Source organism: Bos javanicus, chromosome 22 (assembly GCF_032452875.1).
Source record: "Bos javanicus breed banteng chromosome 22, ARS-OSU_banteng_1.0, whole genome shotgun sequence".
Taxonomy (NCBI): domain Eukaryota; kingdom Metazoa; phylum Chordata; class Mammalia; order Artiodactyla; family Bovidae; genus Bos; species Bos javanicus.
Genome location: NC_083889.1, coordinates 16,304,117 through 16,327,962, shown reverse-complemented (window position 1 = coordinate 16,327,962; position 23,846 = coordinate 16,304,117). Strand labels below are relative to the sequence as shown.

The 23,846-nt window shown below is 46.6% G+C and overlaps 1 protein-coding gene and 1 pseudogene across 10 annotated transcripts in view; both read left to right on the top strand.

The window, feature by feature from the left end:
• Positions 1–11,127, top strand: part of ZNF445 (zinc finger protein 445) — a 61,081-nt gene extending 49,954 nt beyond the window's left edge. For all 10 annotated transcript variants that reach the window (XM_061396183.1, XM_061396180.1, XM_061396185.1 and 7 more), the window contains 5 exons: positions 1,784–1,952; positions 2,295–2,371; positions 2,646–2,772; positions 4,488–4,598; positions 5,510–11,127. In XM_061396183.1, the coding sequence (XP_061252167.1) occupies positions 1,784–1,952; positions 2,295–2,371; positions 2,646–2,772; positions 4,488–4,598; positions 5,510–7,680 (2,655 nt within the window). In that variant the 3' untranslated portion in view covers positions 7,681–11,127. The remainder of the gene's footprint in view (positions 1–1,783; positions 1,953–2,294; positions 2,372–2,645; positions 2,773–4,487; positions 4,599–5,509) is intronic.
• Positions 11,128–13,542: 2,415 nt separating this feature from the next.
• LOC133235139 (protein FAM136A-like) lies at positions 13,543–22,340 on the top strand (annotated as a pseudogene).
• The last annotated feature ends 1,506 nt before the right edge of the window (positions 22,341–23,846 follow it).

The window sequence follows — 23,846 nt, the reverse complement described above, 5'->3', positions numbered from 1 at the left end:
TTTGAAGATTTGTTCTGTGCGGGGGAGATGGGATAGATGAATGGTGAGGGGCAGCCTGGGGCTAGGAACATCCTTGAGTGCCTGCCATGGGCCCGTCCTGCGCTTGGTGCTGGGGGACGGAGCTGACAGTCCCGGGGCTGGCGGCGGAGCAGCGGAGCAGTTCAAGTGCACCCGTGAGCTCCTCTGCCCCACACAGGCCCGCCTCTCGGTGCTTCTCCTACCTTTGAGGTTTTTGTGTTTAAGGAGTATTTTATCATTTTTGTAGGCTTTTAAAAATTTTTATATAATGTGTGTAATTCTTCATATATGATTCATTCATGCATAAATGAAGGTTATGTTTAAGATTTATGAAACAAAAGTTTAAGACACTTTTCCCCTAAAAGTAAAATAAAAATTGGATCAATAAATCCTCTGAATGTGGTCTCTGACATGGTCTACCAGCAGTATATGGTAACAGATGTTAAAAGAGAAAACCTCTTTGCTCAGTATTGGGTACTATTTTTTAAAATCTGAAAGAACATTTATAATTTTTACCAAAAACAATGAGATGTTCAAAATGACCTAAAGATAACTTTTAAAGCAAATAAGGTACACAGTAGGTACAAAATTGTGGCTCTAGTATATTCAAATCAGGTAGGACAAAGTGTGTGGTTTAAAAATCGATGAAAACATAGTCAAATGAGCAGAAAGGGGTTATCTGGTTGAAAGTTAGTTAGGAATTTGAAAACAGAAAACAGGCTGATAAAAAGCCTACCAAATTCTAAAAAATGAGCAGAAATACTCAAGATGCATATGAAATTACAGAATCCCCTTATAGTTTATCAGACTTACCAAAATGTGAGAAACTGGTGCCTGAGAGTTTGTCCTTAAAGTCATTTGTGCTGTTGTTGCTTTATTTTCCCTTTGGTGGGATTTGGGAGGAATAGGAGATAAATTGCTGTGATGGCTGTATCCTCTTCAGGCTGTAGCTGTGTCTTAGATATTTAATGGCCTCAGGCTAAGATCCATCCAAATCAGTACAGAGAATGTTTTGGCCACAGGACCAGAAAAACCTAAAGTTCATTGACTGCAGCTTCCTATGCTCACTTCTGTGTCAGGAGTAGCCTTACCTCCAGAGACCAGGACTTTTGAAGTCCCAGCACAAAGGCTGCGTCTCCAGGTCTCGGCTTGCGTGGGCACTGCCCATTTTTTTTGCTCCTGAGACCTTTTCTTGTGTGCGTCTATAGCTGGCACTCACAGTTAGCATTGCTGCTCCAGTGGTATTATTCTTTCACTCAGGTTTACAGTCTGGGAGTCTTGCTGCCTTTTTGAGGTCACTTGGCATAGTATTACCTAGAGCAGTGTCTGACACTTGGTAGATATTATCCGGCTGCATCTCTGCTGTCAACCATTATCAGTTTACCTCTCAGGGAGGAATCTCTTCTCTCATTTCTAAGTTCCAGGCCAGGGGTGGGGCTGAGGGCTAGGGGGCAGGTATCACTGTAGCACCCAAGGTTGGAACAGCAGTACTGTCACTGACCAACCAGGCGCTTTCCTGTGTCGAGTGAGAATCCGGCTCTACCTGTCTCTGCATGGCCCTTATTAGAGCCCAGGGAGGTGGAGGGGTGAGGGGGATCCTTCCTGGGCTTTCTGGTCCTCCTTTCTGTTCTGCCTGTAGGTAATAAAGGGCCCAGCTCACCGTTTCCTGGGCCTCTGCCTTTTAGAGATCAGCCGGGTGGCCTGTTCTCTGCGTGTGCTTTCTGATTCCTACAGGGATCCTCTCACAACATTTTCTTCTTGCCAGGACCCAGCCCCTGCCCAGAGCCCAGATGTGCATTGGATGGGCACAGGAGCCCTGCGAGCCGCACAGATATGGCCCCCTGCTTCACCTCTCAGGAGCGGCTCGGCTCTGGGGGACCACCTGCAGCCTCCCTATGAAATAGGAGTGCGTGACTTCCTGGCTGGGCAACCCGGTACTTGCTGCCCGGCTCTAAGATCCCAGCCTGTGCCACACTTCCCGAACCTCCTATGATACCGTCTTTCCACCCTCTGTCCTCTCACTAGAATCCCTTCTGTCCTGGCCTTGAGCTCTGTGTCCTTTTTATCCTTCTGTGACCCACGTGTACCTGACTTTTCCTCCCATTGCACCCCCTGCTCCCTGACCCCAGCAGACATGGGGGAAATTTGAAATGGGCATTTAAAACAGCCCATACCTGCTTGCGGGGCCCAGGAGTCCTCTATGTGGGGGGAAGAGTGGGCTTCTCAGTGGGACACTGGAACCGGGCTGCCCTTTCTCACAGCTCTTTCTTCTTCAGATCCTCCTGCTGCACAGGTGCCTGCCCTTTGCCCGAAGGAGGGATGCGCAGACAACCAGGTGACAGCCCAGCCTCAGGTGAGCCACAGGACCTTTGAGCCTTCCTGCTGTCCCACCGTTGCTGCCTAATGGGGTAGCTGCAGCTCTCCCTTGTCCTGGGTCTTTCTGTCCAGTGACCTCACATCCCAGAGACCAGATTCTCCCCCTGGAGCCCAGAGCTCTTGTGCTGGGTGATTACCTTCCCTTTCACCTTGACCAGATCCATCCTGTACTCAGAGCCAGCCCCACTTCCCCACTCTAAAAGCTGGGAGCTGTGGAGTGGTTCTCAGGCATCGGACTGTGTTTTTTCCAGGGGACTATGACTTTCAAGGATGTGGAGGTGACCTTCTCCCAGGATGAGTGGGGATTGCTGGACGCTTCTCAGAGGAACCTGTACAGGGATGTGATGCTAGAGAATTATGGAAACATGGCTTCTGTGGGTAAGGTGTCACTGTCACCATCTTCCGCCTGCCTCTAGTTCTGCCTCCATAGTTCTCATTGTGGTGTCAGGAAGGGGTCCTGACCTGAGTCTGGGTCCTGTCTGTCTCACTACTAACCAAATCACTTAATCCATTACTTCAGTCTTCCTCCTTAAAAATGGGGATATATTGCCTGTCCTGCTGAGATACTGTAAAAAATTAAAAGTCGTATGTGTCAAGTTCCTGGTTTATTCAGGCCTCAAAAAAAAGTTAGCTGATTTATCTGATTGAGTTGTCACTTGTTGTCACTTGGTTCTGGAGAATCCTAGCAGTCCTTTTGTCTGTGCCTTATCTCATCTCAAGCTGGTTTTGGAAAAGGCAGAGGAACCAGAGATCAAATTGCCAACATCTGCTGGATCATTGAAAAAGCAAGAGAGTTCCAGAAAAACATCTATTTCTGCTTTATTGACTATGCCAAAGCCTTTGACCATGTGGATCACAATAAACTGTGGAAAATTCTGAAAGAGATGGGAATACCAGACCACCTGACTTGCCTCTTGAGAAATCTGTATGCAGGTCAGGAAGCAACAGTTAGAACTGGACATGGAACAACAGATTGATTCCAGATAGGAAAAGGAGTACATCAAGGCTGTATATTATCACCCTGCTTATTTAACTTCTATGCAGAGTACATCATGAGAAACGCTGGGCTGGAAGAAGCACAAGCTGGAATCAAGATTGCCGGGAGAAATCTCAGTAACCTCAGATATGCAGATGACACCACCCTTATGGCAGAAAGTGAAGAACTAAAGAGCCTCTTGATGAAAGTGAAAGAAGAGAGTGAAAAAGTTGGCTTAAAGCTCAGCATTCAGAAAACTAACATTATTGCATCTGGTCCCATCACTTCATGGCAAATAGATGGGGAAACAGTGGAATCAGTGGCTGAGTTTTATTTTTGGGGGGTCCAAAATCACTGTAGATGGTGATTGCAGCCATGAAATTAAAAGACGCTTACTCCTTGGAAGGAAAGTTATGACCAACCTAGACAGCATATTAAAAAGCAGAGACATTTCTTTGTTGACAAAGGCCCGTCTAGTCAAGGCTATTGTTTTTCCAGTAGTCATGTGTGGATGTGAGAGTTGGACTATAAAGAAAGCTGAGCGCCGAAGAATTGATGCCTTTCAACTGTGGTGTTGCAGAAGACTCTTGAGAGTCCCTTGGACTGCAAGGAGGTCCAACCAGTCCATCCTAAAGGAGATCAATCCTGGGTGTTCATTGGAAGGACTGATGTTGAAGCTGAAACTCCAATACTTTGGCCACCTGACGTGAAGAGCTGACTCATTTGAAATGACCCTGATGCTTGGAAAGATTGAGGGCAGGAGGAGAAGGGGATGACAGAGGATGAGATGGTTGGATGGCATCACCAACTCAGTGGACATGAGTTTGGATAAACTCCGGGAATTGGTGATGGACAGGGAGGCCTGGCGTGCTGCGGTTCATGGGTTCGCAAAGGGTCAGAGATGACTTGAGTGACTGAACTGAACTGAACTATCTTGTCTCTGCTCAGAACTGTCAGAAAGAAATCCCTGTCTGGGCATCCTGCCCTGACTTTCTCCACTGGCCTCCTGGGCTTCCCCTCCTCCCCATCAGGAGCTCAGTCCTGAGAGGGTCCTGGAGAGTAGTTCTGCCTGGTTCATCTACTGTCCAGTCACATCCCCTTCTTTTCTCTTCTGCAGTGGGGCCATTCACCAAACCTGCTCTCATCTCCTGGCTGGAGGCAAGGGAGCCATGGGGCCTGAATGTCCAGGGAGTTCAGTTTAAGGGGAATCCAGGTGCTGCCCCTGCAGGTGAGTTCCAGAGAAATGACCAGGTCTTGCTCCTTTCACATCTGCTCTTCTGTTTCTTAAGGTCTTTTACACTACGAAAATCGTGGGAGACTCTTTCTGTTGTTTGCTAGAAGGAAGAGCCTTAGCAGTGTTGCTAATAAATGTTGGGTGCTTGGGCTTCTCCCCTCCAGAGTGGCCTCTTAGATGTTGGTTTTCAGCCTTTCCCCTCACCCAGAAGCCCTCTCAGGAGCAGCTCTTGCCCACAGGACAGCATCACTATCATCTTGTCCATTCACTGATGCTCCTCCTCAGCCCTGTACTGCTCTGCCCTTCCTGCTCCTGGCACCCCCTCATCCCACTTTTGCTGCTGTTCTTTGCTTGGTCCTTCCCCTGTGGTCAGCTTGCAGCCCTTGCAGCCAGCTCTCCTCAAGCCCTTCCTCTCAGCTCTTGAGGACCTTCCTGTCATGTGTGCGTGTCATGCTTCCTCTCCCCTCTCTTGCTGTTTAACACTCCCTTCTCAACCCTTTCGGTTTTCCCCTGGATTTGATCCCTGCATGTGGCCAGCTGGTGTACCCATCTTGCTTCTGCTCTCCCCTTTCTGTCATCCGGAATACCCCTCCATGTTTTGCCTTATCCCTGACTGTTTTTGTAAAGCTACTGGCAGTCAGGCAAAAGCCTCACCACCTAAGTTCATGACATTTTTTGGTCCCTTGGTGCTTTCTGTATTTCCAAGTATGGGAAAAGGGAACATTCTTTAGTCCCCCCTCCGCCCCCACCTTTTTTTTTAAACCACACCTAGTGGCTTATGGGATCTCAGTCCCCTTACCAGGGATTGAACGTGGGCCATGGCAGTGAAAGCCTGGAATTCTAACCACTGGGCAACCAGGGCACTCCCAAGAATAGTACATTCTCTTATGTTTTATTTGTGTCAGGAGATGAGCTCCATGTGAAAACAGACAAGTTCATCTTAAAACCTGAACCTTTGGAAGAAGCAGTAACCTTAGCCATGCCATCAGGATGTCATGGTGCAGCGACTGTTTCTGAGGGACCAGGGCTCAGAGAATCCATTGCACAGAAGAGCGGGTTAAAGGAACGATGTGGAAACCCCACACAAGTGAGAGTTAAGAAAGAAGAGACCAATTCCAGCCATGGGGCAGGGAAAGACTGCGAAGATTCAGGAAGAAGTAATAGTCTTCATCTAAGACATATTACGTATTTAAGAGGACCCAGAAGAAAGCAGTCCCTTAAACATGGCTATGGCAAACACTTCAGGGGAAGTTCCTACCACTATGACTATAAGGAGTATGGGAAAGGGCTCAGACGCATGATGGGTGGGTTCAGCCTACATCAGAGAATTCATGCTGGACTGAAAGGCAAGGCCAAGGATGCGCATGGGAAGGACTTCAGCCTTAGTTCCCATCACCAACACGGGCAGAATCTTCACGTGGTGGGGACGCTGTATAAGTGCAGCGACTGCGGGAGGACCTTCAGTCGTAGCTCCCACCTTGTATGTCATCAGAGACTCCACACTCAAGAGAAGCCTTTTAAATGCAGGGCATGTGGGAAAGCCTTCAGGTGGAGCTCGAACCGGGTGAGACATGAGAAAATTCACACCAGACTGAAACCGTATAAGTGCAGTTTATGTGACAAAGCCTTCCGTCGCATGTCTGTCTACCGCCTGCACCAGGAAACCCATGCTAAGCAGAAATATCTTGAATCTACTCAGGATGAAGAAGCTCTGACCTGTGATTCAGATTTTGATCATCATTTGAGAGACCAAAGTGGGGAGAGACTCTTTGACTGCAGCCAGTGTAGGAAATCCTTCCACTGTAAATCATACATTCTTGAACATCAAAGGATTCACACCCAGGAGAAACCCTATAAATGTCCCAAATGCAGGAAAACATTTAGGTGGAGGTCCAACTTCACTCGTCACATGAGACTGCACCAGGAAGAGAAGTTCTATGACCTGGACAAATGTAGAGAAGAGTTGAGGCAGACCTCCAACTCCAGCCAGCCCCAGAGCGCCCCCACCATGGAAAAAGCTCTTGTGTGTCAGCAGTGTGGGAAAACTTTCATTCGAAAGAAGACTCTCATCAATCATCAGAGAATTCACACAGGCGAGAAACCATACCGATGCCACGAATGTGCAGAAGAGTTTCCTCACAGGTCGGCCTACATTGTTCATAAGAGGCAGCATGCCACCAAAAGAAAACCTGAGGACGCACCCTCGTTTAGTCATGATAGAGCGTTCCAAGTTCCTCAGACCAGTCCCACCACAGAGGAGCCCTACAAATGCAGCCAGTGTGGCAAAGTCTTCCGCAATCATTCGTTCCTCCTCATCCATCAGAGAGTTCATACCAGGGAGAAGCCTTATAAGTGCAAAGAGTGTGGGAAATCTTTCAGATGGAGTTCTAACCTCTCCCGACATCAGAGGACTCACTCTTTGGGAAAACTGGATGAGTACTCTGAAAGCGAAGATGCTCTAAATCTTCAGTCACAAGTCCTCACTGGTGCAAAACCTTTTCAGTGCCAAGAATGTGGGAAAAACTTTACACGTAAAAGAAGTCTTTTAGATCATGAGGGAATACACAGTGGAGAGAAGCGCTATAAATGTAACCTGTGTGGGAAATCTTATGACAGAAATTATCGCCTTGTTAATCATCAGAGAATCCACACTAAAGAGAGACCGTTTAAATGTCAGTGCTGTGGGAAAGATTTCATTGGAAAACATACCCTCTCCATTCATCAGAGAAAACACATCAGAGCAGCCCAGTCTGAAAATGGTGTGGCTGGGCTGTCTTCCTGCCAGGAGACAGGGGTAAAGTTACATGAATTAAAATCAGGTCAGGAGAATCCTCTTGAAGATGATGAGAAAACTTGTGATCAGAGATCTGAACTCCCTGGACTCCAGGACATACCCACTCGGGGAAAGTGCCACAAATGTAGCACATGTGGGAAAACTTTTAGCAAGAGCTCACAACTCATCAGCCACAAGAGATTCCATACTCGGGAGAGGCCCTTCAAATGCAGAGTGTGTGGGAAGACCTTTAGGTGGTCTTCAAACTTGGCTCGGCATATGAAAAACCATATTAGAGATTAACTTGTGGTCTAACAGTTGGGGAGAGGGGGTCCTGGTTATCCTACTGGAGAACCCCTGATGGTAGGGGATGTGGGGCAGACCTTCACAGAGTGCCCAATCCTTATTTGGAAGCTTGTGGCAGAGAATCCTGAGGATTCAAAAATGTAGGGCAGCTCCATCCTACTGCTGGAAAATGAGATGCTGGGGAAGAGCCTCAGTGCATTCCAGAAGGAGGTTTGGGCCCCTTGGAGTGGGCTTCACACTATGGCCTGGAGTTTCCCCCCAGCCAGATTTTCTTCTGTAACTCTGAAGGGAGAGACCATTGTTCTTCGTGATGGTTCAACAGAATGTCCATGGCATGGTAGGCTGTGGCTGCTGGGAAGGGTCCAGTTGGAGCCTTAGTTTGCCTTTGAGTGTGACTTACAATGGTGTCTAGTCCATTTGACCTAAAAAGCACCACCAGCAGCAAGAACTAGTGTCTCCAGATACCTCCAGGGGAGTTCCGGCTGTGCCTTCAATCTTCACAGCTGACTTTGGGTCTTTGCTGTGGGCATAACAGTTTGTCTCAGCTGCAAGTGGAGGAGAACAGGGTCCTGGGCTTGATCATCTGGAGAATGAAGCTCTCCCATCGCCAGCTCCATCCCCCAGGTCTGAATGGACAGCAGCGGTCCATCTGCTAAATGAGCGCATCAGGCATCTTCCATATGCCAGGCCCTGTCGTGTGGGCCAGAGACCCAGCAGGGGACTGGAGCAAAAAAGTCTGCCATCTTGGATCTTTACAGACAATAAGCAAATGAGATATGTAGTATTTGGGGTGATGATATGTGTTGTGGATGGAATGAATCAGCAGAGTGAGAGGGAATGCTGGGTTGGAAGGTGGATTGGGATTTTAAATAGGCTGGTCAGGGAGGGTGTCAACTGAGGAGGTCAGATTTGAACAAGGACCCAAAGGAGATCATGGAGGAAACCACGTAGATCCCTTGTTCCTACTCAGGAGCCTTCACAGGAGGTAGTCTCCTTAGGGAATGGCCCGTAGGCCCCTGAACCAGAGTGAAGTGAGCCATCTGGAAGCGAGAAGCCCAGAAAGGTAGATGGCCAAGCCAGGTGAGCATCATGGGTCCTTGCTGGGCCTTGGCTTCCTCAGAGGGGAACTTTTGGACAGTTTTGAGTAGAGGATTATGGTCTGAATCTGAACCATTACAGAATGTAGTTCAGACTCAGAGTCTCACGTGTTGAGGGCCCAAGGTCATGGGAAGGGCCTCAGAGTCATCAGGTGTGTGTTCCTGGCTTGCTATACCTTTTCTTGGCAGGATGATCTTGGGTGAATCACTGAACATTGGCATCTAAAATTAGAGTGGCTGACTCTGCTACCCAGCTCTTGGGATTGGTGAAAAGGAGGCTTGACTTACTAAGATTCTGGGTTAGGAGTCTGATCTCTAGACCAGAGCTTCACTGAGCTGTAGGTCCCATGTCAGTTGACACTATAGACACAGAAATACCCCTTTTCTGTCCATCTTTTCATCCCCCTGCTCCTTGTGCCACCTGGTACTTCATAGAGTTCCTGCCCCAGTAGGGGTGTTTCTACTGCCATTTTTATAAAATGATAAATATTTATTTTTAAACATTCAAGTCAGATTTTTAAAAATGTAAAGAGTGAAGTAAAAGTCAACAGAAATCCCTCTGTACTGAGGTATAAACCTTTAATATTTTGGGATTGTACTGATGCAGTCTGAGTTTTAAAATAATCATATAAGTAGTATATGATTATGATAGAAATATTAGTATGTACAGATTCACTAAAAGGAAAAGTCTGACTACTTGGAGCTAACTACTAAACATTTTGGCGTAATCAGTGTTGAATTTAACTTCATTAGTCTTCCCTGAACGCCCCTGGGCTGACCTGACTCGGGCTGTTCCTTTCACGTGGAGTGCCACGCTCCTGTCTGATCTGGCCCAGGTCTCCACTCTTTCAGTCCCAGCCTTCCCTGACCCTTGTCCCTCTAGGCATTCTCCTCTGGTCCCACCTCTCCTCGTGCCTGTATATTGCTCTGTTGGGTGTTGTCTGGGTTTCCAAAAGTTATTCCCATTATTGTAGCCAGACTGAGTACTCCAGAAGCCAGGTTTGGGTGTTTTTTTTCCAGGCAGAGTAGATTTTGCACAAAGTTGCCTCTTTGAAGGAATGTAGAACTGAATTCATTATTTTAGCTAAGTCAGGATTGGAACTTTTCGAAGGTGTTTGTGAGTGAAATGTTGACTGGAGACTGCCCACAAGCGTGCCTGCTACTTGGGAGCCCAGCCACTGGTGTCTCCGAGCCAGAGGGGACCCAGTTGACTGCCTTGGCCATCTGTGCTCACCTCACACCTGGCCTGGCCTGGAGAACATACCCCTTCTTCCAAACCTGGCCCGCGTTCTCCCACTCCCTGGGAGGAACTGAAATTAGGGCTCGTGGGAGCCAGATGGGCTGGGACTCCACAGAGGGGTGGATATCAGGAGATGTTTCAGGCAAGTGTTCAGTGTGGTTGGTCTCACCCTTGCTGACAGAACCTGTCAGTCCAGGCAGAGGTGAGTGTAGAGAAGAACGTGCAGGAAATGTAAATTGATGTGGATCATCTTATACTCATGAAGTTGGCTAATTTTTAGAAGCCCTTGTGTGGGTAAGTGTATGGTACATGGGAACTCACTGCTGTGGGAATGGAAATTGTGACAACTGCTGTGCCAAGCAATATGTAAAATCTGGTAAAATTGTGTATATTCTGCCACCCAGAATTCTACTCCTGGATAAACCCTAAAGTAACTCCATTTGAAGAAGGAAATGTGTCTCTGACTATTCATTGCAGTACTGTGTAGATAGCAAGATTAGGAGAAGCCTAAATTTCCATCAGCAGAAGAACAGGTTGTTTTTGGTAAGTGAATATGAAAGAACTAGAGTTACATCTTTCAACATAGGTGAATCAAAAATGATGCAGAGAAAGCTGGAGAAGCTGCACACCATTTATGTAAAGTTAAACATACTGTGTATCTGTGGGCACATTATTTAAACTTACTCGTGTTTCACTTGTTCAGTAAAATGAGATAGTAGTGCCAACCTCACCGGGTGATGGGGGAGGGGGACAGTTAATGAACTAATGCATGTAAACTGCTTAGAATAGTGGCGGGCATGTAAGCATTGTTGGCATAAGGTAGCCAGTGTTACTGTTTTACACAATAATATATTTCCTGTGATTCAAGTTATATGAGATGAAGAGTGTAAAATCCTGTGTTAGAATGATGTGTGAAAGCCATGCTCTGCCTTCCCAGAGCAGGAGTTGCTGATGGAAGCAGGGAGGGTACATGGAGGTTTCAGTTGTGTTTTCTTTCTTTTAAAATGTTGATGTAGTTGGGTCCGCATGTTGATTTAATGGGATATGTGATGGGTTCTTTTCTAACTGTGTGTTTAAGATATCTCAAAATAAAAGTATTTTTAAGCATGGGCTCTGCCATTTCATGGTTTTTTAGAAATCCTGGCTCTGCCATTTATGTGGTGTTTCCTAGAGCAGGCCATCCCTTCTCTCAAGGCTTCAGGTTCCGTGCCTACAGAAATGGAGGGCAGCACAAGTGGCTCCTAGTCAAGGAGTGGATCGACAGGTCTGGAACATCCCCAGCGGTAAACCAGGCAGCAGCTAGAAAGAGTGGGGATGTTCTCCATGTACTGACATGTAATCTTCAAGACCTGCAGTTTAATTTAAAAGGATGTTATACGCTGTGTCTCCTTTAATTCCTCCTTGCCTAAAAATAACAAGTGATATCAGAAGCTGTAGCCTGGGATCCTGTGGATGGAAGATGGTTCATCATCCATTGCTCTTTTTTCGGGTAGTGAGTAGGTTTACACACCAAACACCCTTCTTTTTAAGTTAATGCTAAGCCAGCTAAGAAGAGCAAAGAGGCTGAACCTTTTATCAGCCAGGTTATAGTCAGGAGCCAGAAACCATGTCAGTTATTTTAACAAAAAATTTGCAGAGAATTTTTCGCTAGATCTCTCTAAGTAAAAAGGCAAAAAGAGAAAGCTAAGGTATCATGGAGGTAGTTACTGTGAGGAGCTACCACCCACAACTGGAGGAGCTGAGAGAGAACCTGGCCTCATTGTGGATGTTTGACCACCGACGGATTTCAGGCTCTGCCCGCATTTTGCCTTGCATCTGGACAAGCTGAAAAGAAATCCCAAGCACACCGTCTCAGCTTTCAAGATGACCAGGTTTATGCCAACCCTGAGCTTTTCAGTTGTACTGGAATCCTCACCCCTAACCACAATAAAAACCAGAGCCACTCACCCCTCCTTTTTTCAAGGCAAACCACCTGACTTTGGTACCTGTCCTGCTGTCACCACGGACCCTCATTGTGTGAATAATAAACTTTCATAACCTTTTGATATGTTGTGATGTCATTAGTTCCAGCATCTGAACCAGTTTTAGATGGTGGTATTGTATTGATTCCACCTCTACAGGGCAAGCTACAAAGCGGGAACCAAGAGGAGTGGTTTGAACTGTTAAAAGATTAGGTAGACATTGCAAGTGAACCCCTGTGGGACTGAATTCAGACCTGTGAGAAGGAGAGCACAGCTGGGCCGGACTCTCCTGCTACTACCAGAAGGAATTGCCGCAGAAGGAAGAAGCATTGGGAACAGAAAGCAGTGCCCACCAAAAGCAAGAAGGAACAAGTCTCCTCTTCCTCCTATGTTAGGATTCACCAGAGGATCGGAATCAATAGGATATGTGTGTGTGTATATAAATAGAATAAAATTGGCTCATGTGGTCCAAAATTCGCTGAGTGGGCCAGCAGGTTGGAGATCCAGGAGAGCCCATATTCCAGTTCCGCCCAAAGGCTGTTTGCAGTAGAACCTGAAAGAGCTGATGTTGCGGGTGAAGTTGGTAGACAGTCTGCTAGAGTATTCTTGGTTGCCTGGGAAGGCCAGTCTTTGTTTTATTCCAGCATTCAACTGATAAGAACAGGCCTGTCCACATTATGGACAGTAATCTGCTTTACTCACACAGCCCACCAATTTAAGTGTTAATCGCATCCAAAAAAACACCCTTACAGAGTAATATCTGACCTAATGTTTGTGGCCTAGACAAGCTGGCACACAAAATGAGTCATCACATCCTCCAGTATTGAAGCTTCTCTCTCGTACTCATTGATTGCAGAACCTAATGAAACCAGCAGGCAAGGCAGAGACGAGGATTGCAGAATTCCAATCCCGTCATCACAGAGCATCTCTAGAAGGGCAGGTTTGAAGCAGAAAGATAATAAGCTAATAAATGATGCAACTTTGCTGAAGTATTTTTAAAATTCCTAGGATATTTGACTTAAAATTTTGAGGCTGATAATACTTGTTGAGGAAATTTTGTGTTAAATTGTAGACAGATGGTCACTTAAAGGTGTGAATTATGTCATCAGTTGGTTTTACCCATTGACGTAATAGCTGTTGACTGACCTTATCTTGCTGTAATGAACTCAATGAAAGTCTCAGGAAGAGTTTCTCAAAATTAAGAACACAGTTAAGAGTATTCCTCTTCATGAACATTTATTTTACAAGGTTCAATAAATTAATAAATTTAATAAGGGAAATCTGTGACTTTAACCAGAGAAGGCATTGGCACCCCACTCCAGTACTCTTGCCTGGAAAATCCCATGGACAGCGGAGCCTGGTGGGCTGCAATCCGTGGGGTCGCTAGGAGTCGGACACAACTGAGCGACTTCCCTTTCACTTTTCACTTTCATGCACTGGAGAAGGAAATGGCAGCCCACTCCAGTGTTCTTGCCTGGAGAATCCCAGGGACGGGGGAGCCTGGTGGGCTTCCATCTATGGGGTCACACAGAGTTGGACATGACTGAAGTGACTTAGCAGCAGGAGCAGTGACTTTAACAAAACACAGCATGGAATCCAGATTTGCCTCAAATGGAGCAGTGACCTGGATAAGACCCCAACAGAGCACAGGGGAAACCAGACAGTGGAGTCTTAGAACCAATTAAAAAGGCAAAAAGGCAAGGATGCTTCCATTTACATTCATGATTGAGGTATCTTTGTTGCCCAAATGACCTGGGAGCACATCAGTTCATGCCTTTCACTATTAAATCTGTATCAGATCTTTCACTATTAAATCACTATTAAAGGCAAGGAGAACGTGTACATCTCAGGTGTACAGGTTAAGATTCATAGGATATTAATGTGGTTTCAATAGATGGTTCCTATTGGTGTGAATTAAAGAATCTGATAAATATATTGAATAGAGGTAGAAAAAATTGGTCTAAGTATGGGTGTTTTCCCTCTGCAACTTAAGATTTGAATGAGAGCAGAAAACAGACTGCCTTCAGATACATCATTGTGGCTTATTTAAAATGGCCATGGAAGATTCTCCCTTGGTGAGAGTCAGTCCAAGGAGGCATTACGTATATAGAACAATACTAAGTACTGACATCAGCAATCCAAGAGAAACGTGCTTTTAGAGTCACGCAGATATTTCCACATAATAGTTGGACACATGAATCTTAATTCACGTAGAAGTATAAAGTTGTTGGGAAAATCCACAGGTTTTCCTTCTTGGTCCATTTACAATTAATTATATACATTTAAATGTTCTATCATCAGATCCACAGCTGAGAAGCTTATTCTGTCAAGGTGCAGTCTAATGTGAACATAAGCAGGAACTTTTATGTCTTAAGGCTGATTCATGTGAACATATGGCAAAAACCACCACAATATTGTAATTAGCCTCCAATTAAAAAGTCACGTGAGAAAAAAAGAAATAGAAGTTATATATAAGCAGAAAGTCTAGTCTGAGTCCACATGGGCGCTGGCACAGCCAGGAACCGCGCGGGTCGCCATGGTGGAGCTGCAGCAGCTCCGAGTGCAGGAGACAGTGGACTCCATGGTGAAGAGTCTGGAGAGGGAAAATATCTGGAAGATGCAGGGCCTCATGCTCCGGTGCAGCACTGGCTGTTGCAAAGACAGCCAGGCGTCCATGCAGCAAGTGCACCAGTGCATTGAGCACTGCCATGCATCTCTGGCTCAAGCCCAGGCCCTGGTGACCAGCGAGTTGGAGAAGTTCCAGGACCGCCTGGCCTGGTGCACTACATACTGCAGTGACAAAGCCAAAGATTCAATAGATGTGGGGAGTGAGGAGCTTCAGGTGAAGTGGCGGCTGGAGACCTGCGTGACCAAGTATGGATGATCATGTGAACCTCATCCCAACCATGACCAGGAAGGTGAAGGAATCTCTCTCATCCATTGGGAAATAGCTGTCTGCTAGTGGCCATCAGGGGTGAGGGCAGGAATCGATTTAAAAAGAGGAATGGGGATTTGGGTCTTTTAAGGAAAGCTGATGAATGAGGAAATTAAGGATGGCAGCAAGTCTGAGGCCTGTGTTTCTTTGCTCTGAACGCTGGTTCCTTTGTGTTTCAATCCTAGAAAGTGAAGTGGAAAAACAACTAAAATTTGGGTCACAGATAGCTCAGGAGGTTTTTTGTGAGCCTGAATTTCATGTGGCAAGTGCTTCTGTTGGCAATAGGGAGTCTCCCTTGTACCACACCAGGGCCCAGATTCTCTTACTGTACCGGTACCAAGAGGCTGGCAGGTTCATCGAACCTGCTTATGGTCTAGTGGACTATGAGAAGAGGTGTTTCTGTTTGTTGCCCACCTGCTGTTTACCAGAAGGATCACTACAACTTTTCCCACAAATTAATAAAACCCATGCAGTCACTAATTTAGAAAGGGACAGGGGGTTTCTAGGGATTTTGTTTTGCTTGGTTTTGTTTCATAGACAAGGGCATGATGTTAATTTAAGATGTAAAGTTGGGAGAGGCAGTTTGGATAAAAACTTTGAAAGGGTCCCTGCAGGTACTCATTTCTGACCATCAAGATGTGGCTGTGTATTTCTTAAAATTTTCACACTACATTTTTCAGCATTTGTCTCTAGAGCTGAGTTTCTTGGGAGCACCATATAATGGGATCTTGTGTTTTAATCCATCTAGCCACCCTGTCTTTTGGTTGGTGAATTTAATTCACCTAAAATTTAGGATAGTTACTGATATATGAAGACTTATGACTGCCGTTGTATCTTTTGTTTTTTGGTTGCTTTATATTTCTGTTGTTTCTTCTCCCTTGTGTTTCTGTCTCCAACTCTCTGAAAGATTCCATATGCAACTGGTATGGCTGCTGCTGCTGCTGCTAAGTCGCTTCAGTCGTGTCCGACTCTGTGCGACCCTACAGACGGCAGCCCACCAGGCTCCCCCATCCCTGGGATTCTCCAGGCAAGAACACTGAGTGGGTTGCCATTTCCTTCTCCAATGCATGAAAGTGAAAAGTGAAAGTGAAGTCACTCAATCTGACTCTTCACGACCCCATGGACTGCAGCCTACTAGGCTCCTCCGTCCATGGGATTTTCCAGGCAAGAAGACTGGAGTAGGGTGCCATCGCCTTCTCCGATTGGTGTGGCAGAGGCCACTAAATGTTCCCTATGGTTTGGATTCCTTTCATTTTCAATGGTAGAAGGCTTATCTCTTTATAGGACTACTGAAGTGAAAGACTCTAGGTCCCAGCCTTTTTTCAGTGTATACCCTCATCATTTTCTGAATAATCATATATTTTTTTGAAACAGGAAACACGTAGTAGCCAAAGACTAACACACTGGACATTATTTTTTTAATTATCTAAAATAATTATATGTATATAAGATGATAAAAAGAATTGAAGAAAGCCTTCAAAATTAGATTTTGAGAAATTTTAAAGATCAAACCAGGTCATGATTAGTGTCCGGCTGGAGGCCTCTGAGGATCCTGTGGAGCATCCTGTGAGTAAGGCTAACCACCTGGAAGATGACTTTCTCGGGGCTGAAGGATGTCAGCTTCAGGGACAAATCATGAAAGTAGGAAAGCCCCTGCGCTGGGACAGTGCCTTGTGGGGAGGGGAACGTAGCGGGCAGTGGCTGAGGGGGTGGTATGGATGGCCTGCAAAGTGGAGGAGGGCCTATATCTGGCAGCGATGCAGGTCTGTTGAGAGTAGCAGGCACCTGGTCAGCACCTGGAGAGTAGCCAGGGCTCTTTGGGCCACTTTTTCTCGGAGAGGCAGAAGCAGGGGATGCTACTGGACCCCATGTCTGTGTAGGGACAATAGGTGGGCCTCTGGGACAGGGGGGAACCACATCCCCAGCCCCGCATCCAGATGGGGGTTCACATGCCAGGTTCAGCAGACAAGCAGGAGACAGTGCTGGCGGATCTGGCTTCCACGTGGGGTAGGTGACTTGTGCTGTGACTTCATTTACCCACATAAATGTGGGTAGAGGCCTGTTCTTTGACCCCACCTGACTTCTAGACATCTACAGGAGGGGAGAGAAAACCTTAGTGAGTTCTCCATCAGTGGGCAATGGAGGCATCCACCCCTTACACAGCAAGGAACCCCATGGTCCCTGGGCTTCAGTGAACTAACCCCGTACCCTGTGGGGGTACAGCTTTTCAGAAGCTTTTCCAGAAATGAGAGGTCTCCTAAACTGTCCAAAATTCATTTTTAGGTTTGATCAGACCTTCAGTCCAATGTGTCTCCACTCCTGGTCTAAATAACTGACACCCTTGTTTGCCAAAGGCTGTTTCCTATGCATTTGTAAGTTCTATTTCTTTTAGGAGGTGTGAAGTGACCATCCTTCCTGGTAAAATCTGAAAGCCCTTACCTTCTAGGTTGGAGTATGTTTCAAGATCTGAGCAGCTATTCAGCTGTTAGATGCTGGGTGAAAAAGGTGGGTCTGATTGAGGGGCAGTGAGAAGACTTCGGGCCTGGGACTGGAATGCTACGTGGGTTCCAAGGCCATGTTCAGTGGGTCTGAGGGAAGGAGGACTTCCAAGGAAAGGACCAGGAGGAGGAGTGGCTGAAGTCTGGTCATCCCCTCCCTGCCCCACGGCCATCTCCTTTTATTCTCTGGTGCCGGCAGCTGGCCTTTATGACATCAAGGTCTTCAGCCAGTCACAGCGCTCGCCCTGTGCTGTCACCATGGACCCTCCAAGGCAATTTGTGGAGGAAAGCACCTTTGCGACCAGTGTAAATATGTACCTCTCTGCTTTTGCCGCTTAATGTGCCTGGGCAAGGGCAATTGTTTTAGTCCTGTGAACTTTAATTTCTGGGAAATTTAATTTTGAGGAGCGGTCTTTATTTTTAAGGGTGAATTTATTTCTGCAATCTTTAAAAACATGAACATTTTGTAAAGATGTCTTTTTGAAAAAAAAGAGAAGTAGATCTATGCAAGGGAATTGCTAACAACAGGATTTAAGTGTATGCTGAAAGGACTGGGAGCAGAATAGTTTGGTGACAAAAAAGGAACCTCTACTAATGTAGTCATTTAAAAAGACTCTATTAGGGTTGTCCAGATAAATGGAGCCAACATATGTGTGTACATGAAGGCTGAGAAGTCCAGACTCAGGAGAGCTGGTACTGCACTTCCAGTCTAAGTCGGAGGCCAAAGGCTTGAGAAGACTGATATTACAGGCTGAAGACAGTCATGAGAGCTTTTTTTTTTCCTTCAGATCTTCAATGGATTGGATGAAGCCTACTTTCCACTAAGTTATAGAATGGAATATAATGGATACAGATTTAACTAATGAAACCAGAATGAGAAATATAGGAAGTTTGAATCATGAGAAATTTACTTTTGGTCTTAGACAAACCAAAATATTGTGTTAACATGTTTTTAAATGATAAATTAATGAAGACTGAATCATACCAGATTTTCTTTTAAACTGATTTTAAATTATTTTTCTTTTAAATAGATTTTCTTTTAAATTCTTATTATCTCATAATAGTTACAAAGGCTATTAGGTAAATATACTTTTTTCCCCCCCTAGATTACTGGTTTATTATAGAAGGATATAACCCAGGAACAGCCAGATGGAAGAGGCTCACAGGGTAGCATCCATGTCCCGTCTGAGTGACCAATGTGCCAGCATTTCTACGTGTCCACCAGCCCGGAAACTCCCAAGTATACTTTCTAATGTTTATAAGTAGAAATACTTTAGTAACATTTCTTTCCTTTTTCTTAGACAATTTTGGCTTCATCCAACCTAAATGTTCATAGAATATATATATATAAAACATCCAAATGTGTTTTTTTGATGAGTGAATCCTTCACATATTCAGGAGAGGGAAAAGAGATAAAATGTGACAGGAAAAAATAAGAGGGAATTGACTTTAGACAGACAGCTAATTATTCTTCTCTGTAAGGAAAGAGGAAAAGTTTAGACATGCACATATACAAAAAAGAGTGATTCTGACATAATTTGGTCCTTGAAATTTTTTTTTTCTCCTTCATAGGGTATGTGGGATCTTCGTTTCCTGACCAGGGATCAAACCCATGCCCCGATATTGGGAGCTCAGTGTCTTAACCACTGGACTGCCAGGAAGTCCCTGGTCCTTGAAAATTATATTTAGCCAAAAGATATTTAAAGCCAGCACTTATTAATGCCTGATGTATGGAAAGGAAGGAAGCGATGTGTCCTGCTCGAAACAAAATGATGTGTTGCTCTGGCAAACAAGACACCATGGGGAACAGGTCTAGTTCTCAGGGAGCTGAGGCCATGGAGAGAGTTTGGGTCCAGGGGTGAGCCACACCAGCTGAGTAGGGAGTAGATCTGTGAGAAATTTCTAGCCTGGCATCCACTACACTAAACATGAACTAACCCTGCCAGAGGAGGACATGCCCCTTGTCTATAGGCTTATATCCTAGAGAAAACAGATGCTGCTTTGAGGAGCCATGCAGTGGAGCTGGCACAAGTTGGCAACTATGGGAAAGGGAAGGGCAGCTGTCAGGGACACCTCTAGGTTGGGATTCCAGGTGCTATGACAGAGGGGACCGGAGAAGGGGTGAGGTGTGTGTATGGCTTTGCTGGAAAGAGTTGAGGTTACTAGGTAGAATCTGGACTGGGATAGGATGGGAAGCACTTTACACAATAATCAGGTTGCTAGGAGCCCCCAGTCTTCTATGGCCCTTTCTCTCTGAAGCTCCTTCCATAGACGACTCCCTCCAGCACCTTCTGACAGGTGAGCTTCAAATCGTTCACAGCCTTTAGTCCCCTAGTTCCTGGCCAGCCCCTACCTATTCAACCCACAGTGTGCCCTTGCTACAAGCGACCCTGGTTCTGGGAATCCTGCCCAGTATGCTGACTTCTCCATGGCCTTGTGGACAGGATCTTGAAAGCTCGTTGACGTTCTCAGTAGTGTAACTTGATGTTTCTCAGGGGTGGCAGTCCCTGTCCATTCCAACGAAAGTAAAGCAATGATCAATACTGACAAGGAAAGTGAGAGGAGTCCCCAGACTGGCCAAGAGGCCGGCACCAAGGCAGGCTTACCCTGAGCTCAGAAAGAACCAGCTGGGAAGCCTCTCTCTTGCAGTGTTCCTGGAAGAGTGTTCCCATGGTGAGTTTGTTGCTGCAGTAACAAATGACCACAAATGTAGCTGCTGGGACAAGAGCCATTTACTATCTCACAGAGCCTGAGACTGGCAAGTGTTGCTTGTTCCTCTGCTTAGGGTCTCACAAGACTGCCATCGAGGTTTTGTTGTCCTTGGCTCCTACCTGGAGACTGAAGGAAATCTACTTCTAGGCTCATTCATTTTGTTGACAGAGTTGATTTCCTTCTCATGGTCTTCACTTGGCCCCTGCCATCATCAAGCCAGCAATGGCAGTAGAACCCTTCTCATACTTAGTCTGTCTTCTGCTGCTTCTGTTCTCTCTCTCTGACCCCAGTGAGAAAAAGTTCTCTATTTTCCAGAGCCCAAGTGATTAGGCTGGGGCACCCAGGTGATACAGGATAGTATGCCCTAGATTTAGGCCCATAATTTTAATTACATCTGCAAAGTTACCTTGGCCATATAATAAAACATAATCACAGGTTCCGGTGATTAGGGCAAGGACATCTTTAGGGGGCCTTTCCACTGACTATACATGGTCATGTGTTTGTAAAATTTGTAAGAGTGATTTTTTTTTTCTTTTGTAGAAGGTCCAGCATACTCCATTCTCTTGTTAATCTAAGATAGCGTTTTTGAAGCTATCATTCGTTAATCATTGTTGCTTCCTTTATAAAATAAGTTTCAGGAATGGCAACGAGCATTTTCTTAAAGATTATGGGGGAACCCAATTGCATAGAAAATATCAGAGACCATGGCACATAACCATTGACATTATGAAACTGTTACTAATCATTCACACACAAACACATGCATGCATTCACACAAACATATACACACACAAGTATATCTGAACTAGATGAAGATGTAAAATATACTTTTTTTAAAAAAAGATTTATTTTTACGTATTCTTTTTGACTGCACTGGGTCTTCCTTGCTGTGGGCTTTCTCTGGTTGTGGTGACTGGGGTTTACTCTTCACTGCAGTGCACGGGTTTCTCATTGCCGTGACTTCTCTTGGTGCAGAGCACAAGCTCAGTAGTTGTGGCTTGCAGGTTTAGTTGCCCCGCAGCATATGGGATCTTCCAGGACCAAGGATTGAACCGGTGTCCCCTGAATTGGCAGGCGGGTTCTTAACCACTGGACCAGGAAAGCCCCCAAAGTATACTTTTTAGTATACTTCATTAAAATTTTAAAATTTGAAAAGCTAATTAAGAAACAAAAGAACCTAGAAAAGTCCCTGTGGTCCAGTGGTTAGGGCTCTGTGCTTTCATTGCTAGGCAGGAGTTCAATCCTTGGTCTGGGGATTAAGATCCCATAAGACCCACGGGTACTACCAAAAAAAAAAAAAAAAAGGTCCTAGAATTCATTGGAGCCGCCAGGTAGGTCTATTCTTGGTCCTGGAAAGATTTCTGGAGCATATTGGATGACAGAGGGCTAGCACAGGTGGTTTATAGAAGCCCAGTGGCTGATGGTTCCCTTTGATGCTGTAGGTGGAGCCCTCCGTCCTCGGTATGGAAGACTGAGGACGCTCCCGTGTTGTCTCCATTTTCTCCTTTGTAGCTATGTCAAAGAGTCAATTTGGACACGGGAAGAAAACTCTAGATACATTTTTCTGGATAAACGAGGTAACTGGAGAAATCACCTACCCCCAGCAGAAGACAGACGCACCCGCAACGTCGCCAGCTCCTCTCCAGAAGCCAGGAGAGGGACCCAGATCTCAGCGCGGGACCGTGCAGGGTGCTCCTCCCAGCACCCAGGGCGCGGCCGGCACACTTGCGCAGAAGGCCGCCCCTCCACCCCCTCCTAAAGCTGCACTGAAAGACCTTGGCTCCCGAAACTCCTTCCCAGCTCCGCCGCCCTATCTCCTGGCCAAAGATGGAGCCCTGAGCGCCTCGCCGTTCTCTGCAGTTCCTGTCACCATCTCACCGCCAGGAGGCGCTCGGCCACCGTTCAGCCCCCTTGGGCCAGCCCTTCTGCCGCAAACCTCTGCCTTTCCTGCCAGCCCTTCAACCCCCTGGGGCTTCACCTGCAAGCTGAAAAACATCCTTACTGGGAATAACCGATTTTCCTTTTGAGCCTGAGCAAATACGCCTGACCACGCCCTCTAAGCACCTTGCTTCTATTGTCGCCTGGCACCAGTACTCCTTCACGCCATAAAAGACCGGCCTGCCTCCCCTAGAAGCGCTAAGGACCCTTGGCAGAGTTCTTATAAGAATATGCCCAGTGCTTTCAAACCCCATATAAATTTAACTTCGATTTTAACACTTTTTTTTTTTTTTTTTAAGAACTTCCTTTACCTCTCAAGACATCTTGGTATTTTTAACTCTGGGATTCAAGAATTTGGTTCTACTCTCAGCTGCAGAGTAATATGCCTAGTTCCCAGTCAGAGCCTGAAGGATCCCCGCCTTGGCTGAGATAGGAACAAGCCGGGCTGAGTGGGACTCGAAGGCCTGGTGTCTTTGGGCACGATCTAGGGCCACCGGGGCTTTGGGGCTGCATTGAGGACCAGCCTGGGCTCTGATCAGAAAGGAGTTAGAACTGGATCTGGGTGGTGGGGGGCAGCCTGGGGCCAGGGAGACTTCGGGCAAAGAGCCTCCCCAGTTGGAATAGGGGCTGGGCGATGCTCTGGTGGGACAATGGGCAGCCTCTGGGCCCTCGCAGGAGTGGAGTGACTCCTGCTTACTGACATGATCATGCTGGGCAGGAGGTGGTAAGTGGAGGCTCTGAAACACCTTGTCCCAGCCTGAGGACCCCAGGAAACCCCAGTTCTCTGCGCTGGAGAAGAAAGGCCTGGGATCCAGCCTCGATCCTCTGGCCAATGACCCTCTGATACTGCCAGGACCCCACCTCTCTTGCCCTCAGTTTCCCTTCCGTGTGATGTGGGAGTGAGCCAGCCTGTCTGCACGTCTGCTCAACTGCACAGTCTGTGACTGTGTCCCCAGAAACCAGGACTGGGTGAGGCCCCAGGACACAAGGCCTGGAGGTCAGGTCTCAGGTGGGGTCAGCTGATGCCAAGGGCATGGCTGAGTATGGCAGAGGGCAGGGGCCATGAGCTCCACAGGGTTGGGGGGGATGACCAGTGTACACTCTCCAGGATCCCTGATGGATGGCCTTGACAAAGACCTCGTTGTCATGGTTAGGGGTGCTGGCCTTTCAGGCAGAGTTGTGGCCAGGCCCCTAGTCCTGACTTTGCAGGAGCTTCTTAGCCTCACTCTATCTAGCCCTCAAGAGTCCCAGCAAGTGTCCCAGGGATGCCCAGAGAGGTTCAAGCTCAGCCTGGGACAGGGACCAGGGCTCTGTCTATACCAGCAGAGTCCCCAGGGGAACAGTGACTATTATTCATCCTGTGGACAAACCACCCAGAGCCCTTGGAGCATATAGCATGGCTTGGTCTTTTGCTTCATGACCTAGCAGGGCCTCTTCTGCTGACCGTGTTCATGTGACAAAAGCTTGGCAGAAATTTCCTGTCCAGGTTGGTCTGACTGTCCATAGGGTGTCTAATCTGGAAAGTTAGCCAGCAGTGAGTATAACCGTTATCCCCACACCTCTTCAAGCAAGGGCCCTACAATTAACAAGACCACATACTTCACCCAAGGTCTGCACTATGGGCTAGTGTGTGTGTGTGAACGTGTGGGACATGAAATGGGGGAAGGAAAAATAGAGATCTGTGGGTGGAGCAGTTCACTGGTGGTCCAGTGGTTAGGACTCCACACTTCCACAGCAGGGGGTACAGGTTCCATCCCTGGTCAGGGAACTAAGATTCAGCAA